This window comes from Cajanus cajan, chromosome 11, assembly GCF_000230855.2.
Source record: "Cajanus cajan strain Asha chromosome 11, NIPB_CcT2T_4, whole genome shotgun sequence".
Taxonomy (NCBI): domain Eukaryota; kingdom Viridiplantae; phylum Streptophyta; class Magnoliopsida; order Fabales; family Fabaceae; genus Cajanus; species Cajanus cajan.
Window position 1 is genome coordinate 34,973,070 of NC_138527.1, and position 21,821 is coordinate 34,994,890.

Consider the following 21,821-nt stretch of genomic DNA (forward strand, 5'->3'; position numbering starts at 1 on the left):
CCGCCCCCATGGGGCCCCATTGCCATCTCTAGTTATATTCGGTCACTAACTTTGTTAGTTTGATGAAAAATTAATTGTTCATTGTCATATTGATATGTATTATCTCTCCCATTGATATACAACAATTATAAACTAAGTAGGTTTAGACACGTGATAAAGTAAGATTTGATTTTTAATTTAATCTTAAAATAATTCAAGTAACATTTGATTGACTTATTTTTTCTTACCAACTCTTTTTAACACTAAGTTTTTCTTCTTCTCATTTTTATTAGAAAAGTTTTACAATTTATTAAAATAACATAAATACTCATACTTAATTAACGTATTTTTACTTGAGATTTTTTCAATGAATACTCATTTTACTAAATCTCAAATTCAAGAATTTAAGATTTATAATTTGAAACTTGTAGTTAGAATAAACAAAAATTAAGGATGATTGAGACAAAAATTCAACTAGAAAAAACCTATGAAATCCAATAACAACTTTTCATTTTAACTAAAACATAAAATATTTAAACATGACAAAGGTGTTTGTTGTTGATTGGAAAATATGTTAATACTTAACTATTGACTATTCGGTGTTAATAATTGAATATCATAAAATAGTTAACTTACATAACGAAATTAAAATTTAGCAAAATAATCTTTCAAGGATCTATCACCACCTCTATCATCTTTCAATGATCAAATTGGGTGTTAACCCTTCATGTATGAATTATGTTTTTCAATAATTTTTTTTAATGAATTTAATTCTTTCACTTTTCCTCTATTCATTATGATTAAGTTTAATGATAATTTTACTTAAAACTTATTTTTCAATTTTTAATTTTATTTTTTGTAAATTAAATGAATTAATTGATAAACATTTTTCATTCAAAAGTTTACCCACAAATTTCTTCCTTAGTTTTTTATATTACATCTTGAAAATTATTATATTTTTAGTATTTCAAAATAATTTTATTTTATATTTTAATTTATCATAATCAGGTAACTATTTAAGTAGAAAAATAAATTATTTAAGAGTTGTAGAAGAAAGAAGTTTATATTTGTCGATTTATTTATAAAAATAAAGATATTTTCTTATCAATAAAAAATGTTAGTACAATGATAATGAGAATTAGTGTCTTCATGTATTTGTCCAACCCCTCCACCATTGGGTTGATTTTATGGAGCATTTAGTATATGAAGAATTTTTTTATATATAAGAATCGTAATTCATTAAAATCATTAAGTATCACAAATCATGATTGTTAGAAATACTTAATATTTGTTTAATATGTTATAAATATTTAGAAATATTTATAAATATTATTTAGGAACCAAATCTTTTTATTGAATTAAATAAATAAATAAAATAACACAATATTTTTATTGTATTAAATTCTACTTTTAACTTGACAATATTAGTCTCTTATCTCTCTTATGAAAATAATTTTGTGAGAAATTTATGTAAGTAGCATTTTTGAGAAACAACGTTTTCTAAAAATATTATTTTTTAAATAACCAATCAAACATAAAAAATTTATATACAATTGTCGAATAAACTGTTTTACATTACATTACTATTGTCGAATAAACTGTCGAATAAACTGTTTTACTATTGTCGAATAAACTGTCGAATAAACTGTTTTAATTAGTAATCAAACAAATTAGATTACATTACTATTGTCGAATAAACTGTTTTACTCACTCAATTTTTAAGACGTTATGATAGCTTTTAAAATTAGAAAAATGTCAAACAAATTCTTGAATATTAAAATTTATTAGAGACTAAAATCACGGTAATTTCAATTTCTTGATTTTTTTTAATATAATCTAATTTTTGGGACTACTATGATAATGTCTCACAAATTTAGAAACTTAAACGAGGAAATATTTCATTATTATCAATTGAAATAAAACTATTACAAAATATATAATTTCATATAATAATTGTACAAAAGATAATACTATTAACTAGTAATAAATGAATTATTTTATACAATTTTAAAAATTAATATTATTATTATATAAGCAAGACATAAAAATTTAATAAAGTCTAAGGACTAAGGAGTGACCAAAGAGTATAATACACCGAAGGAAGTTGCCACAAATTTGTTGTATTTGGAAACTAACACGTACCTACGATAATAATTCAAAATTTATTTTTGACTCATTCTCTTTGTTATCGTTCCTAGCAATCTCATCAGGGTTTGTGAAGTTAGCATCAAAATTCAGGATTATATGAAAGCAAAGGTTTCTTGGTTTTTTAGTTGGACAAGTCATTGGATAACCCTTATCTCAATCAAGCACCTTTCTTCTAACCACTCAGTTCAATGGTACTAACAAACGTTCATATACAAAACTCTAATTCCTAGGTTGCTTTCATGTAGTTAAGACATTTTACCTGGTTTCATGGTTGGGAAAGGCTCTTGTTAATTAGGATTAATGCTTTTATTTTAATCATAAGTTTAAACAAGTTACTATTTTCTTCTCTTTTTTTCTCACTAAAATAATATGCATGTGTTTATATATTAAGAAAATAATTAATTATACCAATTCTCTAAATAAAATAATTGATTTTACTAAATTTCACTGTTAATTGCTGTGGCATAAAGTCACAGCTAGGCATCTACTACTGCGTTCATTTTTTGAGGGGATCATTGGAAAAATAACTAATACTTTCTTGATATTTTGAAGTGATTAGATTATAAATATTCCGAAAATGACAAATAAATATAGATAAGAGAGTAGTTAGTGAGTTGGTAATGTTAGAAGGAAATATTTGATTTCGAAAAGTATGTGCTTCATGTTATTATGATTTTTTTAATGAATCGAACTCGATAGGAAATAGTTTATATCAGTAAGTTTGACTCTTAGTTTTTTTTATGAGCTTGAAACCTTATTTATTATTATTATGACTCTTTCATTTCTTATTAATTAGTATCTTGTTTATTTTATTAGTTCTTTTTTTAATATATTACTTTTTTTACAATAATTTATTAATCTTAGATAAATACATTTGTGATTATTTAATATCATAAATTCAACTAAAAGTGATCGATGAAACTTTTCGATAAAGATTAAGTATTAATAAAATAGGTGAATACTTTAAATGAATAATATAATTAAAAAATTAATATTATAAATTATAAATATTAAAATAAATCATGCCCATCAAAATACTCCTATATAATATAAACATTAATTACTTATTGGTTTTTCAAATGTTGTAAGCATTCCTGTTTCTTTTTAAATATATTCAAAATAGAAAGTTATGAAAGAAATCACATAATTTTTTTGATATATAAACGGTGCATACAAATATTTGATTTTTTTTATACATAATATGATACTTATACGATAATGTCAACGATTCTAGTATCTATTTCTTTAATAAATAAATAAAAATACATTTTTTAGAATTAAAATTAATAGTCTTAAGAAATATTAAGTAAATTGACTTATGATCGAATAACAAAGAAATATTAAATAAACTTAAACATGATAATTTGATAAGTAAGTTAATTTCATAAAAAAATTAAAATATATTAATAATTTTAATAAATTAATTCAATTAATTTAATTTTTTTTATGTCTATACTTAAATGTTGCTCGTGGTAGGTGATCATTTATTATATTCGTTTTGAATGTATTTTGGATTTTTTTTTCTGAAAAATTAACAAATTTAAAACAATCATCCTTTCTGAAACTGACTTACTCACTAAAGAGTTTTAATTTGAGCTCTCGGAGCATTACAATTTATATCCAGTGAAATATTTTAATTTTTAAAAATAAATTTTACTTTCTTCTAATTTTTATATATCTCAACAAAGACATGTATCTACACCACATGCCTACAACATAGAACTTACTTAACTATAGTATCACACAACTTCACAACTTAATCATATATCAACTTACATCCTAACAACATATACATCATCATATAGTATATCAACATGAACCAAAATAAACTATCATCATATCATCTTCATTATACAACTTAATCATTATCCTTCATTCATAAAACAACTTAAACAAAACATCAAACTCATAAATTCGCACCCAATGCCATCCCCTGGATGCTTGACACAATTAAGACAAAGAACTTCCTATCTCGCTCACTCTCAACATCAAACTATTTGCGTTTGATGTGGCTAAGACAAAGAACCTCCCATTCTTTTGCTCTTGGCATGACAAAACTCATGTCCGACCCCAATCAACTACAGGGTCTCTATCTGACTCACACTCAACGCTACTTCATTAGCACTTGACATGGATTTAGGGAGAGACAATTCTCTCTTCTCACATCCAATGTTATTTAAACCACACTCGATGCCATTCAAATCACACCCGACAAGATTTCAATCAAAGGCAATTTTATATCCTCATGCTTGACATCACCAATCCTACGCCTATGCATGAGAAAGACGAACCCCTTTTGGTTGAAGCCACACCCAATGCCTTAAAGGCACAGCCGATATGACATCAATTTTTGCACTTGCGCATAAATTGAATTCGCCCGATCCACGTGGAAAACAATAACTCACTAACATGCATTGCAATATACAACATCTAGTCACCATAAAGAACTCAATTCTATCAACAAAAAAAACATGCATTCGTTAAGGATCAAAAAATCAACATATTCAACTCATAACCACTTCAAGAGAAATCCCAACTCCATAAATTATCATCCCATGAATTCAAACAATAACAACTATGATTCTAGTGATTCCAAGTAGCAAAAATTCACATGTATCAACAAGAATTCAAACACAAAACTTCTCTTAACTCTTGTCAATCAAAACCAAATAAAGGAGAAGAAAAGGAAGAACATTATGATTTTGACTTGAGATTCTTGGGTCCACAAACTTTGAATCTTCAACTCACCCAAGTGATTCAGCTACAAAGAAGAAGAAAGGAAATATTTTCATAAAAGGGAAGAAGAAAAAAGTTTTAGGTTTGAGAAAGTTTTTCTATAACTTATTTCTAAAATTTCTTAAAATGTGAATTTGTGAAGTTCATTCTTTAAGAAAAATATTATGTACCCTTCTTTAAACTAAACTATCTTAATTATACCTAATATTATCTTAGAAGCAACCTAATTCTTAAAGTCTTTAACTTCAAAGTTTTAAATCAACATTCATAATAACACAACAATATTTAATCACATAATTAAAATTAAAACATTTAAAACTTATAGTGTTACAACATATACTTAAATTTCAATTTTTCTATAATTTTCTCATTCAAACAAAATATTTTACCTCAATATTTTTAATATACACAAAATAAATTATTTTCTTAAAATTTCATTTCCAAACACAATATAAAGTTATATCAGTTCAAAACCAATCTGTTTAATTTTATGTTAGATTCATGTAACGTGTATAAAAAATGTAAATAATCCAAAGTTATGTATGTTATTTCTTCTTGGACGTAATAGGCACTAAATATATGAATAATGTTTACTTAAAATTATATGAATTGATATTCGAATGTGATTTTAGATAACTCCACCAAGCAAAATAAGTTGTAATGTGTGTATTGTAGGAATGAGACCCAGATACAATGTTAAAAAAAAAATCTAATTGATAACACAATTAAATTATAGGAAAAAAAACGTGTCGAAACAACATTAAATCAAAACAAATGAAAATAACCACTATCCATATGAGCCATACTATTGTTTTTCAAGTTTTATGTAATTTGTAACTAGTAAAAATAGCCATTCTACTCCCGTTTATTGTTTTTTAAATAAAACATTATATTAATTATAAAAAAAATCATTATTCATATGAATTAATTAGTATAAAATTATTTTAATTTAATTTAAAAAGTGATTTTGAGTTGTTTGAGTCTTAAATAATTGTTTCCAATAAATAATATATTGAAAAACATATTTTTTTTAGCTTATATATATATATATATAATTCTATCAATTTTATAATTTTAGTCTTATAAAAAAAATTCATTTCGGTCTTTATAAAATCTCATTTTATAATTAAAGTCTTTTATAAGATCTCATTTTATAATTTTTTTTAAATCTTAGTCATTGATATTTTTAATAATTTATTATGAAAATACTGTCTGAAATTAAACCATAAAACAAAGATCAAAATCAGTTAAAAAAAAACTAAAATCATATCATAAAAAATATTAAAGAAATTAAAAACATATTTTTACTCGTTTTTAATTATTAAATTTGATATCAAAATTCATGTAATAAAATTTTTTAAACCATTAATAATAATATCATTACTGATTATCCATCCAAATCAAGCAGAAAAAAACAAACAACAAACCCACCAGACTGAGATATCATCACACACACACACACAAAAAAAAAAAAATAGAACCAAAATCCACCAAAAAAGAAAATGAAAGCCAGCAAAAAACAATGCATATGCATGTCTAGTATACAATTCAAAACTCAAAAAATATCCCCTCCATTTTCCCCTTTCTCTCACCAAACAATACAATTGATCCAATTCCCAATTCCATGGTTGGTATAGCCGTACAGTATCAAAATCAAAATAAAAATAAAAATAAAAAATAAATTATAAAACAGTCCTCTATGAATATTAATCACATTCCCAATTTCAAATTTCAAAACCAAAACTCTCTCTTCTCTCTCTCTCAGAGAGTCAGAGCTTCATACATAGCTTGAAAACTCCACTCCCAAATTCCACATGCCACAACAATGTCTCTTCTCAGCAGATTCTTCTACAAGCGCCCCCCCGATGGCTTACTCGAATTCTCCGACAGAGTCTACGGTAACATTCTCTCTATCTCTCTCTTCAATTCAACCCCATTTTTCAAAATTCCCTTTTTTAATTCCCCTTTTCCTTTTCCTTTTCCCCTTCGCAGTCTTCGATTCCTGCTTCTCCACCGAAGCATTGCCCGAAGGAATGTACACCCTCTACCTCCGCCAAATCCTCGCCGACCTCCACGAGGACTTCCCGGAATCCTCCTTCCTCGCCGTCAATTTCCGCGACGGCCAGCGCCGCAGCCACTTCGCCGAAGTCCTCTGCGACGCCGGCGACGTCACCGTCGTCGACTACCCCAAGCAGTACGAGGGCTGCCCCCTCCTCCCCCTCTCCCTCGTCCACCACTTCCTCCGCCTCTGCGACACGTGGCTCGCCGACACCGCGCACAACGTGATTCTCTTCCACTGCGAGCGAGGGGGGTGGCCCCTCCTCGCGTTTCTGCTCGCAGGGTTTCTCGTCTTCCGAAGGGTGCAGGGTGGTGAAAGGAGGACTCTTGAGATGGTTCATAAGGAAGCTCCTAAAGGGCTGTTGCAGCTCCTGTCGGCGCTGAACCCCTTGCCGTCGCAGCTGCGGTATATTCAGTATGTGGCGCGGAGGAACATTGCGGCGGAGTGGCCGCCGCCGGAGAGGGCGCTGTCGCTGGACTGTGTTATACTGAGAGGGGTTCCCGGGTTTGATGGGGGGAATGGGTGCAGGCCCTTCTTTAGGATTTTTGGCAGGAATTTGCTTAGTAAAGGGGGGCTTTCAACGCAGATGATTTATAACATGCATAAGAAGAAGAAGAGTTTGAGGCATTATAGACAGGTTTTGTGTGTGTGTTTGTGTGTTTGGTTGGTTGAGTTTTTAATGGGACAAAACTTGTATACAGTTGCTTAGGTTCGTCTGGTGGTGTTCTCCAATTCTCTTTGTGTGTGTGGTTGGTTGAGTTTGTTTAGTGAGCAAAATATATGTATATTACTGGGATGAAATTCTAATTCTGATTGAAAAATAACAGTAGAAGCAACTAAGGAACTGTATCTAAGTTTCGTCCTTTATTGTGTTGTGTTGTGTTGGTTTGTGTGTGTGTGTGTTAGTTGATGCTGGAATGAATGTGTTGTGTTTTTATCTCAGGCAGACTGTGATGTGATCAAGATTGATATTCAATGTTTAGTGCAAGGGGATGTGGTGTTGGAGTGTGTGCATTTGGATTTGGATCCAGAGAGGGAAGTGATGATGTTCCGGGTGATGTTCAACACGGCATTTATTCGGTCCAACATATTGATGCTGAACACTGAGAATTTGGATATTCTTTGGGATTCAAAGGAACGGTATCCGAAGGGCTTTCGGGCTGAGGTGAGTTTGTGTTTTAGTGTTGTATGGATTATGAAAAATTAAAACTTTGACTTCTTGAAATTTAGGTTGTGATTTTTGGGCAGTTGGGTTATTGGTTATTAATCTGATCATGTAAACCTGGAAATTTAGGTTTTGTTTGGGGAGGTTGAAAGCATAAGTCCCCCAAGAGCTCCAACAACTATTTTAGATGGTGAGGTGAAAGGTGGATTGCCCATTGAGGCATTTTCAAGGGTTCAAGAACTTTTTAGTGGCGTAGAATGGGTTGAAAGTGGTGATGCTGCTGCTGTCTGGCTGCTCAAACAGCTTACGGTCTTAAATGATGCCAAAGAGTTTTCTAGGTTTCAAGGTAGAGGAAGTTGGTACTCATCACCTGCAGACTCTGAAGAAGAAAATAATGAATCGAGCACTGCTGATAGTTCAGATGAGGCCTTTGATGTTATTCCCAGGTCTTCTGCTGATCACTCGAGATTTTTGACATCTGACACCCCTGATTTGGTCCATTTAGCTTTTGAGAACAATGGTGGAGATTATGTAAATCTAACTTCAGGAACACCTGATCAGTTATTGACTGATAACGTTTCATCAGCTCATCATGCTCCAAGTAAGGAATATTCTCCTTGTTCGTCTCCACCATTGCCTTCGTCAGTTCCCACTACTAAACCTCTTCCAAAACCAGAACTACCACCTCCACTAACTTCTAATGAAGGCCACCCTTTAGCTCCATCTCCACATCCGATGGTTCAAACTGTGAACAATGCTTCTACATTGCTTTCAACTCCTCCACCTCCTCCTCCCCCTCCACCTCCTATAGGTTGCAATGCCAATATTGCTCCTAGTCCTCCTCCACCACCTCCTCCTCCTCCTCCTCCTGGTCATGTACAAACAGGTTCAATCCCACCGCCTCCTCCTGCAGGTCCTGTGCAAATAGGTTCAGTCCCACCACCTCCCCCTCCTCCTCCAGGTCCTTTTCGAACAGGTTCTGCCCCACCACCACCACCACCTCCACCACCTCCTCCCCCTCCTCCTCCAGGTCCTGTACGAACTGGTTTGGCCCCACCACCTCCTCCTCCTCCTCCTCCAGGTCCTTTCCGAACAGGTTCTGCCCCACCACCTCCACCTCCACCTCCCCCAGGTCCTGTACAAATGGGTTCAGCCCCACCACCTCCACCTCCTCCTCCAGTCCCTGTAAGAATGGGTTCAGCTCCACCACCTCCACCTCCTCCTCCAGGTCCTGTACAAATGGGTTCAGCCCCACCACCTCCACCTCCTCCTCCCCCAGGTTCTGTACGACCAGGTTCAGCCCCACCCCCTCCACCTCCTCCTCCAGGTCCTGTACGACAAGGTTCAGCCCCACCACCTCCACCTCCTCCTCCAGGTCCTGTACGACAAGGTTCAGCCCCACCACCTCCACCTCCTCCTCCAGGTCCTGTCCGAACTGGTTCAGCCCCACCACCTCCACCTCCTCCTCCAGGATCTGTAGGAACTGGTTCAGCTCCACCTCCTCCTCCTCCTCCTAGTTTACGAACAGGTTCAGCTCCACCACCACCACCTGCGCCAAAGCCTCCAAGTGCTCCTCCTCCTCCACCCGGCCGTGGTGCACCATCAGTTCCACCTCCACCTCCTGCAGCTAGGGCTTCTGGTGTGGCACCACCACCAGGAAAAGCTTCAACAAATGTTGGAAGAGGTCGTGGTACTGCTACTGCTCCTAAGAAAACTTTGCTGAAACCCCTACATTGGGTGAAAGTTGCTCGAGCTGCCAAGGGAAGTCTATGGGCTGATTCACAGAAACAGGATAGTGAAACAAGGTACTGATTGTTGAATTTTCATATGGATATCAGACATGATTTTCCTAAGAATTTTTTTATAGTCACTGGAAATTGTCATTTATATTTATATTTTGTGGGATCACATTATGTATTGTAGTTGCAGGTACTATTGTTTAATTCTTTGTAACCTCCCCTTCGATTGATAGGAGTTGGGGAGGGAAGGATGCAATGCCTATTTAGCATTTCTGATTTTAAATGATGAAATTTTTGTTAGGGCCCCTGAGATAGATATATCAGAACTTGAGAGTCTGTTTTCAGCAGCTTCTGCTTCTGATGGGAACAGTACTAAAGGTGGAGCTCGTCGTGGTCCTAATATTAAACCTGAGAAAGTACAATTGGTAAGTTACTCCTTGTTTACATAAACTATTTTATCAACTATTGCTTAAGAGTTTATATGCATGATTAGAAGATACGATAATGGTAATCAGGAATTACTCTGGTATTAAAATGGTCATCAAAAGAGGCAATAACCATCATAACTGCTGTCTCTGATTGATTTTTTCTACTCTTGCTAATTGTGTGTTAAATAAGAAAGAAAAAAGCACCAAAAAATTGATTGCTAAAAAGTGTTTTACTGGATTGATGTACAATTATCTGTTGAAACAAATATTCAATATTGCAGTTTGCTTGGGTGTTAAGATACGATATTTTTTCTGTCTAAACTTACTTATATGCAGTTACTGTAATGTTTTATTTACCTCTTCATTTTGTCTTATTTGTTCTATTTAATTAGTTAAGGAAATTTATAACTAATAAACTCAAATTCTTTTTTTTTTTTTTTTTTTTTATACTGTCAGATTGACTTGCGTAGAGCATATAATTGTGAAATAATGCTCTCTAAAATCAAAATTCCTTTGCCAGATATGCTTGTAAGTTTCCCTATCCTTGTTCTCAGTTTACATGGGTTTTGTTTACTCTATGAAATTACCTCTTTTATTCAAGTTTCTGATGTTTCTCTGCTGCATCACATTGCAAATCTGAAGTGAGATGTATTCTAAGAATTTTTAGCACAAACACACATACTTGATGTATTTAGGTAGATACCAATGTAGTCCATTTATCCATGTAGGTGCCAAATCTTATAGATGAAATTGTAGACTTAAGACTCAACTCAATTGTATGAAAGGATACAGATACCACATGGAATTGGATTTCTCAGGAGGAGAATTCCTTGTGCTTCTATTTTGTTTATCACAAAAACGGATAAAAGTAAAAAAAACCTAATGGAGGAAAATCCATGTTGTATTTATTTTTCTTAATTAGTGTGAATGCATCCAAGTATTCTAGTTTGGTTCTGTAGCAGGACATTTTGAGTGATAAAGTGCATTTGTTGCAGTTTTCTTGAAGGCTACTTTGAGTGAGTAGTTTGATCAATTTGTTGAAATGATTACTTTATATTGAATCTTCAAGCAAAAAAGGAATGTTAAGAAGCACCATGGCAGATTGGTTTTACTCGTTTTATTTTAGTTGAAAGAAAAGTCCAAGTATAATTGTATAAATATTCAAATATAGCCACAAATGTCATTAATTGATTCTTCTAATTTTCTTTGAGTAAGTTGTTTGTTCTTTTTGTTTTGGTTTGCTTTAGGAGTAACTGTCAAATTCCTTCTGCATACTTCTCTTGTTTATTTCCTACGCGAATTCTTTTTGTATGAAAAAACTTTGAATAAGGTTTCTTATTTGTTTGGAAGTCTATTTTTCTAACTCCACTTTTACAAAATACAGACCCATGCATTTGAGTTAATTTGAGTTTGGATTTGGCTTAATTTGAGGTCCAAAACTTATTTCTTTTGGGCACTGAGAGTTTTTGAGGGAAAAAGAGAGTATTTTCTCTGAAAAAAGCATTCCTAAAAACATGCACTTAGTATGATGATTATACGTTTTATACCTGTTTACTTTTGAAAGTTTACTTCAGAGGTTTTAGATAACATCATCAAGGAGGACATTTTTCCATTGTTGAAAATGTCAAGTTTAACCTTTGAATTGATTAGACCTGTAGTTGTCAGTGATTAACTGATTTAACGTTTGAAAGTTATGGCATTAAATGAGGTTATTAATCTTGCAAGAGTTCATTATTATATTGAATAGGTGATGGATTTTGTGAGCATTTCTCATTTGATGTTTTAAAAACTTGCGTAATAATAACATTTTAACTAAGTTTTTTTTAATCTAAATCTTAATTCACTTTCACTTCCATTTGTGATGAAGGTTGATTTTAGATGGCATATTTTTTTCATCTTTGCTCTTAATAGTTGTCATTTTTTGGGGGTTTTGTTTTTGATTTCAGAAAGCAGTCCTGGAATTGGATTCTTTGGTTTTGGATATTGATCAGGTTGAGAATCTCATCAAGTTCTGTCCCACAAAGGAAGAAATGGAGATGTTAAAGGTACTCCTCTGCTCCCCTCCCCTGTGCAGGAACCTTTAAAAATTGTGTGAACTGTAATGTCTTACATCATTTAATATCATGGTTTCTGTGAATTCTATCTTGGTTGCAATATTTTAACCTTCATATTCCTTTTTACTTGGTTCCAGCATCAAAATCTTGAATTATTTATAATTGTATATTTGTGTGAATCGCTGTTGCCATCTTAGCTTCATTCAGTGACAATTTTTAATAAGTACATGAAGCTTGTTTTCGTATGACTTTGACTTTAATTTATTTTGTTATGATTTAAATATGATAAATTCTTAATTATATGATCTAAGAAATGTATGAGATGTTGCAATTTCTAATAGGATTTTTTTATATATAAATATTGTTTTCTTGGCTAAAATCTTTTTGTTTTCAGAATTATACGGGAAACAAGGAGATGCTTGGAAAGTGTGAACAGGTTCTCTTCCTGATACATTTTAGTCAATGAATCCTTGCAAATTATTTATGCTGATTTTAATATTATTTTCTTTCTCATCAGTTTTTTATGGAGCTGATGAAGGTTCCACGTGTGGAATCCAAATTAAGGGTTTTTGCTTTTAAAATCACCTTTTCTTCTCAGGTATGTTGTCTAAGTTATGATTATTTGTGTATGGCTTTTTTGCAACAATATTTCATGTTTAAAGACTTGTTTTTCTTGCTTCCTCAGGTGAACGATTTAAAGTCAAATTTGAACACAATCAACCATGCATCCAGAGAGGTACTGTTTAATGGCTTTTAGTTAACAAGCATGAAAGCATTATTTTGCTGCTTCTTTACTTTTTTTCCGGTGCTTTCAGGTGAAAGAATCTGGAAAATTGCGTCAAATAATGCAGACTATTCTTACATTGGGCAATGCCTTGAATCAAGGAACAGCACGGGGTATCTTTTTGTTAACTCTAGTCCTACTTGAGTGTAATTTGAGATAGATTTTTAGTTTCCATTTCACCTCCCATCATTGACAAAATTAGAAAGTTTCTGCTATGCTTTTTAGATTTTATCTTTTTATGTTGTTCATTGCAGGATCAGCAGTAGGATTCAAATTGGATAGCCTTCTTAAATTATCGGATACTCGTGCAAGAAATAACAAAATGACTTTAATGCATTATTTGTGTAAGGTAGATATGCTTAAGTCTTATTGTATCTTTTAGGTAGTTGTGGTCTTTTCCAACCCAGTTTAAGTACTGATTGAAACTATATGGAAGAAAAGGCCTGTATTGTTTATGGGCATTATTCAAGGCTTATGGAAGAAATCTAAATCTATTATTTTCCTTTACTTGGCTACATCTATCTCAATATTGGGAGTGTAAAAATACATCATTTGTTTGTCATTGATGCTGCTTTTGATATGATAAGACACCTTACAAAAATATTCTTGTCTCTTTAGCTTCTCGCTGAGAAAATGCCAGAATTGCTAGATTTTGACAAGGATCTTGTCCATTTGGAAGCAGCTTCTAAGGTACTATCTGTCACTAATGTTTTCATTAACCTTATTGATAATAGATGTATTCCTGACCTGATGATCTTATGTAACATTACTTGCTTATGGATTTATGCTAAATATCTAGATTCAACTAAAAGCATTGGCTGAAGAAATGCAAGCTGTGAGTAAAGGTTTAGAGAAAGTTGAGCAAGAACTCATTGCTTCTGAAAATGATGGTGCTATATCTACAGGATTTCGTAAGGTGAAAAGTTAAAAATGTTGGCTTTTGCCCATTTGTGATATATTGCTCTTCTCAAAGATACTTCCTTACTAGAGAACATGAATGCTTGTCCTATTGAACACAATAATAGAAGCATCAAAACATTCTTGTATTATATTTCGTCTTATCCATTCCTCAGCATCTCAACACAAAAATATATACATAAAAGAAATAGAAGCCTCAGCAGCAATTCTAGCTTGAGTCTAATTCATTCTATGAAAAAACTAAAGAAAATCATGAGGGCATGCATTCAAGGCATCAAATCTAAACCAGATGTTTCCTTTGGTTACATGATTTCATCTGCATGAAAAGTGAAAACTAGTGCTATGATTTTTACCAATAGATTGTAATATGGTTAGCAACTTCTATATCTTTGATGCTATTTTTCAACATCTCTGAATCTTATAATTTGGTACAAATTATTATTTACAATTAAAAAATTAGGTTTGCATTTTGCAATTCACAATTTGGAAACCTTGTTTCTCAGTAATGTTTCTCTTGCTCAGGTGTTGAAGAATTTTCTTGATATTGCTGAAGCTGATGTGAGGTCCCTTATATCTTTGTATTCTGAAGTGGTGAGTAAAGTTATGATTGTATTCTGAGTCCTGTAATAGTTATATTTGCTCACTTTCTCCTCTTTTTTCTTGTTATAGTTATAGTTAAGTTTTAGACTTGGAGATTGCATCCTCCGATGATAATTTGATGCACCATCATTGATAATTGTCATTAGTCAGGACTATATCGATAACTAAGTATGCCAACTACTTATTTTCTGATTTTGGTCTTTAAATCTTTCTTTTCCAGGGAAAAAGTGCAGACTCTTTGTCCCAGTACTTTGGAGAGGATCCAGCTAGATGCCCCTTCGAACAAGGTCTGATGTTCTCTTCACTATACACACAAACACAATACCTGAGTTTATTTTTTGGTTGCAATGATTATGTAGAAGAGCCCTTGTTTTGGGTTTGGGTTTATGAAATTTAAAACTTGCATTGCTTAAACAATGCAAATATGTCTTGACTATGGACGAAGAGAATAACCAATTTTTCTCGCCCAGGTTTTTAAAATACAAGTGTTATCTTAGGCTCTATACCAGGCTACATGCGATGTGGGCATGCTATTTTATCTTTTGTTTTTTTATTCTGATTATTATTTCCTTATGGTATTGCATCTCTGATTTATAGCCTTTTAAAGAAGCAAAACTGCATAAATCCTCAATTATGTAGTAGAGTTCTGCTGGGCTCTGAGGAATTAGGACAATCTTCACCAAGTAGGGACTGGAAGATTTATTCCACTCCATAGCTTACTTTTTGCTTGGGTTTTTAGTTGTGTAGCAACATGTTCTCCTTTAGTTGCCGGAATATGCAATGGTTTTGATGTCCGGATGGATGCACCTTTCAGAAAAATGCATGGTACTATTATTGCCCCTAAGAGGGTCAACCTGGGTTCAACAGTAAAGTTGCTGCCTTGTGACCTAGAGCTGGGGGCAAGGCTACATACATTTACCCTCCTTAGATCCTGCTAGGTTGGAGAACCTTGTGCACTGGGCCAACGTTGCTCATAAGGCTGAGTTTTGGTTTCTTTTGAAAAGATTATGTTGACTGCTAAATTGGTGTTCTTGTTGCAGTGACACAAATCCTTGTTGTCTTTGTCAAGATGTTCAACAAGTCGAGGGAGGAGAACGAAAGGCAGGCGGATGCTGAAAAAAAGAAATTAGAGAAAGAAGCCCTGAAAGAAAGAACAGCAAATAACTTGCATCCCAAAAAAGACACTGTTCGTTAGATGCCTAAACAAGCAAGTTGCATGGTTACTCTCAGTTCAAATGCACTGCGTTATACGTTCTGGATTATCTCAAATGCAATTCATGCATATTTGCATGCATCATCGGGGTTTATTCCTCCTAAAGATGATGCTGGCCGTTGGACGCCTGTGATGATTAATCAGTTCCTTATAGTTGGATCAACGTGCCTCTCCCATTGTGCTGCAGTGCTGCTAAAGGAGAAATACATGAACAGGCTGCTGGTCTTTTGTAATTATACCACAAGGCAACTCATATAGAAAAATCACGCTTTCTTCCTCTTTAAAATGTAGAGGCCATAAATAATTTTTTGAAGTTCAATTTTTCTTATGCTTTAGAACATTGCAGTTCTCCTTTTTTGTAATCTAGCTGCAGATAGTTTTTGTATTCAAAAACACTTTGGATATATGATAACGAATTCTCCCCCTGTAAGATATAAAACCATAATCATCAATCAATATTCATTGCTGAATAAAGGTGTCAAACAGCAGTGTTAACTGTACAGACCCCATGCCGGGTGTTTCTCTTTTGCTCACAAATCATCTATTTTGAAGACGAACACCGTTTCCGTAATTTGACGGGTTTTTAACTGAGTGACTTGATAAATATGAGAATATTCCAAATTTTACATATAAGGATACTATTAAAGAGATTTATTTTAAACTGCCAATATATTTAAATAATGACATGACAACTTTGATTAAAAACAATGGTTACTCAGATGGTAAAATTGGAATTGGAATGACGGAATGTTCAAGTAACACAGCATTGCGAGGGTTTGGACCTTGGATATATCTAACTTAAAATAATCTCCCAAACCACCTATAATATGATTTCACCCCTATTATTTTGGCTATTTTGAGCATTCAAGACCAGGAATTAAATTGAATTTCACTCGCTCACATTACCATGATCACGTGTTTTTCTTTGTGATTATTAAGCTCATCATCCATCATAGACAGTTAGCTTTGCGGCATTTCAGTCATTTGTGTATATACACTAACATCACTAACATGTGATTCGTTTATTAGGTTGAGACAAATAAAATGCTCTATTTATGTTTGAACCTGAATAGCAAAACACATTTTTGTTTGCGAAAATGATTCCTGTCCCTTGGGATCTTATGCAGGAAGAGAACAAGCCTGTTGCTCTGAGGCTTCCAATTTTTTGGCCTTTCCCTTCTCAAGCAAGTAGTGTCTCTCTGCTTCTGGTATTGCCTGAATGATTGTCTGCAACTTGAAATTTAACTCCTCCACCTTTTCCATGAGCCTGTCATTTGTAAACATGCCCATAATAACAGTCTGGATGGTTTCCCAGCTCTCCATTATTGGTAAAACTATTATCACTGCAGAACCAACAGTACCCCATCCTATAGCAATTACTGCCCAGAAATAGAAGTAGCCCTTACTAAACTCACCTGTGATAAGGAACAAATAAGAGTGCAAGAGACCAAATCAGATATGTTAACCACTTCTGAGGAAAACAAAACTTTGCTTATAATTGGGTCTAAGAATGACCATGAAAAGAAAATCATGGTCAAATGTTTGGTTATTTAACTAAAAGTTACCTGCTGGGAGGGAGAGAATAGGCCATAGTATGACTATCAAAACAGTGAAACCAACACCCCACTTCACCACCCATGCTTTAGCACTTATCAGCTTTTCTTCTTTAAACTCTTCTGCTGGCAGGTTAGTCTTTTCCTTTTCAACCACTGTGATTTGCTTGGTGGTACTCCAGTCATAGTTCTGAGGCCACAGCATGCTGCAGATAGCATGAACAACTCCTCCAGTTAGTATAGAGACAAGGTTTCCAGCAAGCATTGGTGCATTTCTGCCTGTTGTATCGAGATTTATCCGGCCATATTGTACTTTTGTAACAGACAACCATGTGATAATTCCTAAAACACAACCTAACACTGTTCCAAGAATGGCTCCTATTGCATTTGCTTTTCTCCATAGAAGCATAAAAGCTATAGGAAGAACTGCTGAGCCAATCAGAACTCCCATTGCAAGGTACATCCATCCTAAAGAAACTCCAGCCTTGTTCAGTATGACTGCTAGCAACCCCATGAAACACCCGAAGCCCAAGACAACACCCCTTGACACTCGGAGGATTTTATTTCCACTTGCATTAGGATTTATGTAAGTTCGGTAGATATCATACGTGCATAACGAGGAAACCGCAATTAGTTCTGATGAACCAGCAGAAGTCACTGCCCTGATAAGTATATCAAAAGTCAAAACCATCAAAAAGTAAAACTAAGAGGCTTGATAATTTTCATACAAGTCTTAAAGCAAATAAACTAGTTATTTTGTATGCTATTTCAACCTTATATAGAGCTTGTTTGGATACAAATTTAAAATAATTTTATGAATTTTTTTTACTGAAAATGAGAAGTTATTTTTAGTAAAAAAATTCTCAAAAGTTCGTTTAAGCTTGTAGCGAATGGGATGCTGATTGTAACTTACATAAAAAGCATGGTGAGAAGAAGAATAGATCCTCCTTTTCCCATCAAAGCCACGGCAGTAGCAGGGGGAACAAGTCCGCGACCTGCCTCACTTTCATTTATTGGTAAATCAAGGGCCAGAGCTCCTAGACCTAATGATGTAGCCAAAGAAAATGGCACAGCAAACCAGACCAAGCCTCCCAACAAGTAACCCTTATGAGTTGATGAAGGTCTTGCAGCAATGGCACTCACCCAATATCCCTAAGCATTCCCCATTTGAAGAATCAATAGTGGCAAACCCAAATAACAGGAAGAAAAAAAACAGCACAAGTTATAAACATGCATGTTCATAGCATACTTTTATCCTTACATACTTGAACTTGAAATTAAAAAGAACTGACGATGGAAAGGCAAATCTCTTAATGCATGCTTACGTTGTCAACAAACACAGTGCCAAAGTTGCCAACAATGTTTATAATCCCAAAAACTAAGCCACCTGAACTCAGCATTGTTAGGTAAGAACCTTTGTGGTTCCCACCAACAGGACCACAAGATTGCCCTTGGTGTGATATAGGATCCTGACATATTCTTGATTTGCTTGCAACCTCTAGCAGGCGATTGTAAACAACAGAAGGGCTGCCAAGCTCACTGCTAGCCGTATATACAAGGTAGACAAAAATTACCAAAACAATGTGCACTGAAAAGTGAAAAAGAAACAAATTCCCAGTTTAACAACAGTATTCATGAATATAACAAAATGTAGATATTGTTGGGAGTAGAAACCTATGACAGAATGGATATAGCTTGCTAAGAACGTGGCCTTGAGTCCACCCGCTAGTGTATAGACAATTACTCCAAGTGGTATTAGAAAGCTAGCAGCATAAATGTTCACTCCAGTTAATGCATTTACAACAGCAGAACCACCAAGGAGCAACATAGCCGTCACAATTATATTCGTCAAGAAGCAGAAAAAGAGGAAAACAACGTGCGCAGAAGTCCCCCAACTGAGGTAAAGAAACTTTGTTATCACTAAAATGATTTGACCATAATCTTGCACTTGAGACATGAAATAAAAATACTCTAAATGTCCAAACAATGTAACATACCGGGCCTTGACAATTTCACACACAGTATGAGCATGAGGAGCCTTTCTTTTAATCTCTATAGCCATGATTCCAAACAACAATACCTGTTCATTTTCAATGCATTATAAACTTTCAGCCTTCACTTTCCAAATTCCAATATACCAAGATATCGAAGAAAAAGAGATACTCTCTCCTTCGTCATTTATATAACAAAGAAATAACTAATTTATCCAAATTAATAAAAGTAGTTAAGATGATTAATTTTTGTTAATATTGTCACAAAATTAAATTTTATTTCAAAAATACCCATTGAATTAAATGGTTAAAATAGTAGTTGTATATACACTTAATTTAAGAGATAACTTTTTCAATCAATAAAAAAATAAACACAACCACTTACATAAAGATATAAAAGAAAATTAGTAAGTAATATATCTTAAAGTAAGTCTTTATTTATTATAATTAAGACTAAAAAAGGGTATGCATCTGTTTCTTATATAAAGGACAGAGAAAATATAATATAGGGTTCATACCTGGATGGTAGCCCCACTAGCATACCAGAAAGGTCCACTGACCCCGTATTCCCATGCAACATTAGAGCTTTGCAGGATTGTAGCAGCCCATGTCCACTGCACAAAATCATTGTAAGAATAAAGACATAAAAAGTGGAACTTCAAACTCATCAAAGCATGCAATATGAGGCTATCTGAATCCATTACCTGAGACACGATGACACTAGCAATAAGCCCAGTCTTGACACTTCTGCCTGCTGTATTGAACCATTCAGACGTGTGACGTGACCCAACATACCGCTTCTCCAGCCACACCTGATCCACAATAAGGTTTGTACCAAATAAATTGATTGTATAACTTAAAGGCTTCCATACAACTCTAAAGAGTAGTGGAGCCAGAACTATGAGAGTATAAAATAAAACTGTAATTACGATAACAGTAAATACTCAAATTAGTCCCTGAATTTAAAAAATATTATCATATTAGTCTCTAAAACTAAAAATTTGTTATACATTCTTAAAAATGCAAGTTGCCGGTCATATTAATTCAAAACTCAAAAAAAATGTGTGACTATAATATTAATATTAATATATATATATATATATATATATATATATATATATATATATATATATTTATATATTTAGGGATAAAAAGATAATAAGTAATTTAAGAACTTACTTAACATTTTAGAAACTTATTTAACAAATTTGGAACCAATATGACAGTGCCTTCCGAATTTAGGAACCAAAGTAGGTATTTACTCATATGAGAAAAGCATGAAAAGGGTTGGCAGTGATTTTTTACTTCTTCCGAAGGATCAAAATAAGTAGAGAAGGAACACATTTGAGGATTACTAACCAAGAAAGAGGTGAAGACAGCAAAGAAAGCACCAAAACCAAGAATGACAGAGTAGCCAACTCCCTGATTTAGCACTGGTTTGCCTTCAAAGAAACTGGTCTGCCTCACACACACTCCTCCATTTTCAGATACATGATAGTACTTGCTTGAAAATTCAAAAGGTGGACACCCTGATGCAGAAGCCATGAAAGAAATTGCTTTAGTTACATGCTAATCATCAATCATCCAATAAAATTGGAATATTATTGTAGATTGGAAATTTTGAGGCTTATGTCTAGCTGGGTACAGGGAAGGTAGTAAGTCAAACTAAGAGGGTATCTAACTATTTTAATCAAAGGAATCTATAGGTCGGATTCTTTTATGGAACTCTTTTGGTCCAAGTGTTGAATTATTGGACACATTATTTTGTCAGCATTTCTCAGAGTAAAGACTAAGGAGTCTCTCTGATTGGATGGCTATATTGCCAAAAGCAAATTAATGCTACAAGTTCAATTGTTGCTGTTATTATTAGTACGAACAGTTGACTCTATATGATTTGATTCCTAAACACATTTCTCAGCTGGAATCAATGTGATTTTTGTCTTTGATTTTTTTATTTTTCATAACTTCTGCTAATTTCATTTCTCAAGTGATTTGTCTCATTGTGCAAATACTAACTATGCAAATCACTGTTTTTTTTTTTTTTTTTTTTTTTTTTTTTTTTTTTTTTACTTTAATAATGTATTAAAATTAAATTTATATTTTTGTATCTTTTCTTTTTGTGAAGTTAATGCTCATTTATAATTTTTTATTCACTTTAGAATATTTAATACATTAAATTAACTTCGTATATTCTTTTAAAACGTGGCACTTGAATCTCGAGGGTTTCAAGGTTCTCTTTTGTTTTGCGTTTTTCTTTTTTTAAATGTCTCCTCTGCCCTCACTTTGTATTATTATTAAGACTAAGGGAAAGAGGTACCATGTGTTTTTAATTTTTTAAAATAAAAAATAAAAGAGTAAGGTGATTATTGTGTGAGTAGTGAGTGAAAGAACGTAGAATTAATCATCTATACACTATTAGTATAAAAAATTTTACACTGACAATTAATCATATCT

The 21,821-nt window shown here is 33.3% G+C and overlaps 2 protein-coding genes across 2 annotated transcripts; one reads left to right on the forward strand and one right to left on the reverse strand.

Annotated features, from left to right (window-relative positions):
- The first annotated feature begins 6,455 nt into the window (after window positions 1-6,455).
- AFH14 (Formin Homology 14) lies at window positions 6,456-16,253 on the forward strand. Its single transcript, XM_020380584.3, has 17 exons — window positions 6,456-6,761; window positions 6,856-7,559; window positions 7,866-8,087; window positions 8,217-9,892; window positions 10,128-10,251; window positions 10,711-10,782; window positions 12,201-12,299; window positions 12,703-12,744; window positions 12,826-12,906; window positions 12,994-13,044; window positions 13,124-13,205; window positions 13,347-13,441; window positions 13,711-13,782; window positions 13,892-14,008; window positions 14,533-14,601; window positions 14,831-14,897; window positions 15,651-16,253. Exons 1-17 carry the CDS (start codon window positions 6,689-6,691, stop codon window positions 15,803-15,805), a joined length of 3,801 nt encoding a protein of 1,266 aa, XP_020236173.2. The 5' UTR covers window positions 6,456-6,688; the 3' UTR covers window positions 15,806-16,253.
- Window positions 16,254-16,788: 535 nt separating this feature from the next.
- Window positions 16,789-21,068, reverse strand: DUR3 (urea-proton symporter DEGRADATION OF UREA 3 (DUR3)). The gene is made up of 9 exons (XM_020380608.3): window positions 20,727-21,068; window positions 20,072-20,179; window positions 19,886-19,981; window positions 19,374-19,456; window positions 19,051-19,271; window positions 18,702-18,964; window positions 18,290-18,528; window positions 17,389-18,038; window positions 16,789-17,238 (listed from the first exon to the last, which is right to left on the reverse strand). The coding sequence occupies exons 1-9, from the start codon at window positions 20,910-20,912 to the stop codon at window positions 16,943-16,945; spliced, it is 2,142 nt and encodes a 713-aa protein (XP_020236197.1). The 5' UTR covers window positions 20,913-21,068; the 3' UTR covers window positions 16,789-16,942.
- Window positions 21,069-21,821: the final 753 nt, after the last annotated feature.